This window comes from Penaeus monodon, chromosome 3 (assembly GCF_015228065.2).
Source record: "Penaeus monodon isolate SGIC_2016 chromosome 3, NSTDA_Pmon_1, whole genome shotgun sequence".
NCBI classification, from domain to species: domain Eukaryota; kingdom Metazoa; phylum Arthropoda; class Malacostraca; order Decapoda; family Penaeidae; genus Penaeus; species Penaeus monodon.
The window spans coordinates 47,537,429-47,542,428 of NC_051388.1; the positions used below are offsets into that span (position 1 = coordinate 47,537,429).

Below are 5,000 nucleotides of genomic sequence, written 5' to 3' on the forward strand. Positions count from 1 at the left end.
CTTGCTTTATCTTCCCCTTCCCCGTACCCCTATCTTCACCTTCTCCTCCTACCTTTCCCTACCATCCCCTCCCCCTTCCTCTAGCCATCCCCCTTCCCCTTCCCCTCCCCCAAACTTACCATCTCCTCACCCCCTGCCTTCCCTTTCCCCTCTTCATACCTTCCCCTCTCCTTCCCGTCCCGCCCTTCCTCCCCCTACCTTCCCTTTCCCCTATTCATACCTTCCCCTCTCCTTCCCGTCCCGCCCTTCCTCCCCCTACCTTCCCTTCCCCCATCCCGCCCCTCATAACCTCAACGTCCGCGCCAGAGAAGACGCAACAAGACCCGCCGCCTTGGATAATTGACCTCACTCGACCTCGCTGTTGCGCTCTCACCTTCCTAGCTCGTCCCATTCCCACTCCTATCCTCTCCGATCGTAAAATCCCTTCACTCGCCTCCCCCTCTTCCCCCCACCTTCCTTTTCTCCCTACCCCCCGCGAATAAAAAAAAAATATATAAGAAAGGATAAAGGAAGAAAAAACTGGAGGGCGAAAAAAATCCTCTTTACCAGCATCCTAGTGTGTGAGTCCAATAACCATCTATCTTCGTTACTGACGGCTAGCCTCGTCTTTACGCTGCTCCCCCCCCACCCCTTGCCCATATCCCCGACCCCTCTTCCCCCTGAGAGACCCCCCTTAGATGGGGAAGGTGTGGGGAGGCGGTTGGAGGGGAGGGGAGGGGAGTGCTAAAGACGGTGAGGATGAGAGTTAAGACACCCTTCGTCGGGGAAGCTGTGGCGGGAGATCGGGAAGGGTTAGGGAGGGAAGATGGGGGAGAGGTGGTGGAGAAGCGTAGGGAAGGAAGATAGGGAAGATGGGGAAGACTGGTAGGGGAGAGGTAGTGAGGAAGCGTAGGAAAGGGTTAGGGAGGGAAGATGGGAAGCGTAGGGAGGGAAGATGGGGAAGAGGTGGTAGAGAAGGGTAGAGAGGGAAGTAAGGTTGGGGTAAAGGAAACGGGGAGACTTGAGAATGGGTACGGGGTAAGGGAGAGAGGTGGGTAGGGGGGGAGTGGAGAGGCTGGAGTGAGATAAGGGGATGGGTTTGGATGAGAGATGGGGAGGGGTACAGACGGAGAATGGGGGGGGGTGAAAATTGGGATAGAGGCTGGAGCGGGATGAAGGAAAGGGGTGATAATGAGGAAAAGGGAAAAGGGTAAGGAGAGTGAACAAGATGCTCGCACTGAACAACGGTGCTTAAGTCAGGTAATTTATCTATCAGTCTGTCAACTTATTTGTCTTATTTCAAATCTGTATGGTGCCACCTGTCTATTGATTTGCTTTTTCTTTCTTTGCCTACCCTTGCATTTCTATCATATGAAGGTATTTATCATATATATATATATTATATTATTTAATTTTTATGTATATATATATATATGTATTCGTGTATGTCTATATGTATGTAAAACTATCTGTACGTAAACACACACACACAGACACACACACACAAACACAAACACACACACAAACATACACACACACACACACACACACACACACACACACACACACACACACTCACTCAAAGACGAGCACAGTGGCGAGGAGCAGCGCCCATATTCCCAAGGGTCGCGGAACAAGAGGAGGAGAAATTAGCCTTCTGATCACACAAGAACAGGCCGGAGGAGGAGCTTAAGGTGAAGGTGAAGGTGAATAAGATTGTAATCACACACATACACGCCCACATTCGTACTCATACACATACGTGATAACATGAAGATACATAATATAAAGTTACATACTAACCGCAAACAAATAAACAAAAAAAATAAACACACACACACACACACACACACACACACACACACACACACACACACACACACACACACCACAACACACACACACACACACACAAAACCACACACAGCCACCCACACAGAACGAGATCACACCACACACCTACACACTCACAACACACACACGACACACAACACACACACACACACAACAAGCACACAACAACACGAGACAGCACAGCACACACACCACACACACAACACACACAAGAGCTCAGCAAAGAGAGAGAAGAACGACATAGGGCAACCGAGAGCAGAGAGGGGAAATGACGAAAAGTGAGGAAGAGAGAGAGAGAGAGAGAGAAGAAGAGAGAAAGCAAGTGAATGGAGGAGAGAGAGAGAAAGAGAGAGAGAAGAGAGAGAGAGGAAGAGAGAGAGAAGAGGAGAGAGAAGAAGAGAGAGAGAGAGAGAGAGAAGAAGAGAGAGAGAGAGAGAGAGAGAGAGAGAGAGAGAGAGAGAGAGAGAGAGAGAGAGAGAGAGAGAAGGAAAGCGATGGCACGTGGCAATTAATTAGACAAATACGCATACAAAGAAAGTCAGACAAAGAAAAAGAAGGAATAAAAAAGAGAGAAGTCAGAAAAGAAAGAAAATGAAATTGAATCTTGCGTGATCTCTGAGTAATGAATTTTGTTGTTGGTCATGTTACCTGTTTTCTTTCTTTTCTTCTCTCCCCTTTCGTTCCTCCCTCTCCTCTTCCTCCTTTCACCACTTTTTCTTCTTCTATCTTACCCTTATCGTTTCTCTTCCCTTCTCTTCCCTTTCGCTTCTCAACACCTCTTTCGCACTCTCACCTCCTCATTCTTCCTCCTTATTCCCTCACTCGTTTTCTCTCCTTCCCCCATCATCTCTCTTCCCCTTTATTGCCCCTCGCTTCCTCCGACGTGACTGACTGACGTGACGTGCCTCATGCCGTCGTGTCGCGAAGTAAGAAGCCAAGAAATTTCATGCAAAGATCTGGCGTTTTTCACTAAAATGAGGACGGGTGATGAGGGCCGGAGGAGGCAAGCAGAAACTACCATTTACGCGGCGAAACTAACGCCAGGTGTTTTTTCACCTTAATATCTTCAATTTCAAAAGCGATTTTCAGCACCATGATATAAATTAGATCTTTATGTTTAGCAAGATAAGACTTGAGCGTTCGTTCTTCTGGCTTCCTCTTTTTTAGATCATGATCAATCAATGTACGCTTATCAACAAAAGGAAATTAAATTTCCTTCGCTCCTTACGACTGCGAGTAAAAACGATGGCGATAAGAAACGGGGCAGAAACAAATGGCTCTAACCTGTCAGAGGGTGAGTCTGCAGCATCAGCAGCCACAGCACAAGATGCTTCTGTAAAGTCTCCCAGTTCTTCATCGAGAAGAACACTTGTGGCTTGCGGTGACGGCCAGAAAAAGAGCAGAATTTATAACGGGAGAAGCGGCACGCGACAGGGATGAGGATATATATATGAGGATGGAGGAATTGTGTCTGGTAACAACTGCAGATGTTGTCGGTCTCGGCTCAGCGATGACTGATGGCGAAAAACCCCCGGTATTACGGATATCACCAGGTATCCAGAGTTTTCGCAGCCTCACAAAATCACTCGAGAGCCCTTGTGACGTCCTCTTCTTACCCACCACACGAACTGCCCAAAAATCTGAAAGAGAAACACGAAAAAAAAATTAAAAATCATGTCAAAACAGCCTAGCTTCCGCTCCATTCGGTGCACAGAGGCTGCATTGTTTATTTGACACGCAGCTGACGTGCTCCATATGGATACATGTCAAACACCTGGTCAGGGAAGCAAGGTTTGTATGAACACAATCATTCATTTGCACGACAGCACAGAAGCGCCGGGCTCTCCAGCCTTGCAGTGGTCGATGTTGATTTTCAGTTTGCAAATCTGCAGTAATGGCAACCAACATGCTACAGTGACATGCTATTATTCACTGACGGGCTTGCGGACTTAAAACGACAGAACATGGCGAAAACATGCGCATGTAAAACCCGAGTGTAAATCGAACAAATCATGAAAAATAAGTTCAAACAAAAAGACAAAAAGAGTCAGAGTATGGAAATGATGCATAAACACGTGTACGCGTGTGTGTGTGTGCGTATGTCTAACTATCTGTTTATATGTCTCCATATATGTGTATATATGTGTATTTATATATATACACATACAAACATTAATGTGTGTGTATATATATATATATATATATATATATATATATATATATATATATATATATATATATATATATATATACATATATATGTACATATCTATGTAAATCTATTTATCTATCTATCTATCCACACACACACACACACACACACACACACACACACACACACACACACATACACACCAACACACGCACACGCACACGCACACGCACACGCACACGCACACACACACATCTATATATATCTAAATGAATATAAATGAATAGGTATGTATATATTTGAAAAAAGTATGCATGTATGTATGTGTGTGTGTGTGTGTGTGTGTGTGTGTGTGTGTGTGTGTGTGTGTGTGTGTGTGTGTGTGTGTGTGTGTGTGTGTGTGTGTGTGTGTAGTGTATGTGTATGTGTATGTGTATGTGTATGTGTATGTGTATATGTATGTATATATGTGCATATATGTACATATATGTATCATATATGTATTATGTACTATATGATATTATATATTATATATATATTATATATATATATATATATATATATATATATATATATATATATATATATATATATATATAATATATATATATATAATATATATATATATATATATATATATATTATATATGATATTATTTGTTCGTTTGTTTATTCATCCATATATAAATCCATACATACGTACTTGAAAATATAGATAGAGAGTGAGAAAGAGAGTGTCTGTCAGATAGATAGACAGATAGACAGAGAGATAGACAGACAGATAGATAGAAAAAGAGAGAGAGAGAGTAGGCGAATAGGTAGACAGGTAGTAAATATAACAGGCGACCATAAGATAGACACACAGGTAGATAAAGAATTTGGAATCTTATACATACTTACTGTCAGACTTATCGATAGACACATACATCTAATACATCTTTCACAGCGAACCCATACGCACACATACGCAATGCATGGAAATAGAAGCATAGTCTTTATGTCGCTCCAAATACCT

At 43.4% G+C, this 5,000-nt stretch overlaps 1 protein-coding gene across 2 annotated transcripts in view; it reads right to left on the minus strand.

Moving 5' to 3' along the window:
• The window catches only part of LOC119595580, a 72,800-nt gene that overhangs the window by 26,823 nt on the left and 40,977 nt on the right, over positions 1–5,000 (minus strand). For both annotated transcript variants that reach the window (XM_037944695.1, XM_037944699.1), the window contains exon 3: positions 3,118–3,473. In XM_037944695.1, the coding sequence (XP_037800623.1) occupies positions 3,118–3,190 (73 nt within the window). In that variant the 5' untranslated portion in view covers positions 3,191–3,473. The remainder of the gene's footprint in view (positions 1–3,117; positions 3,474–5,000) is intronic.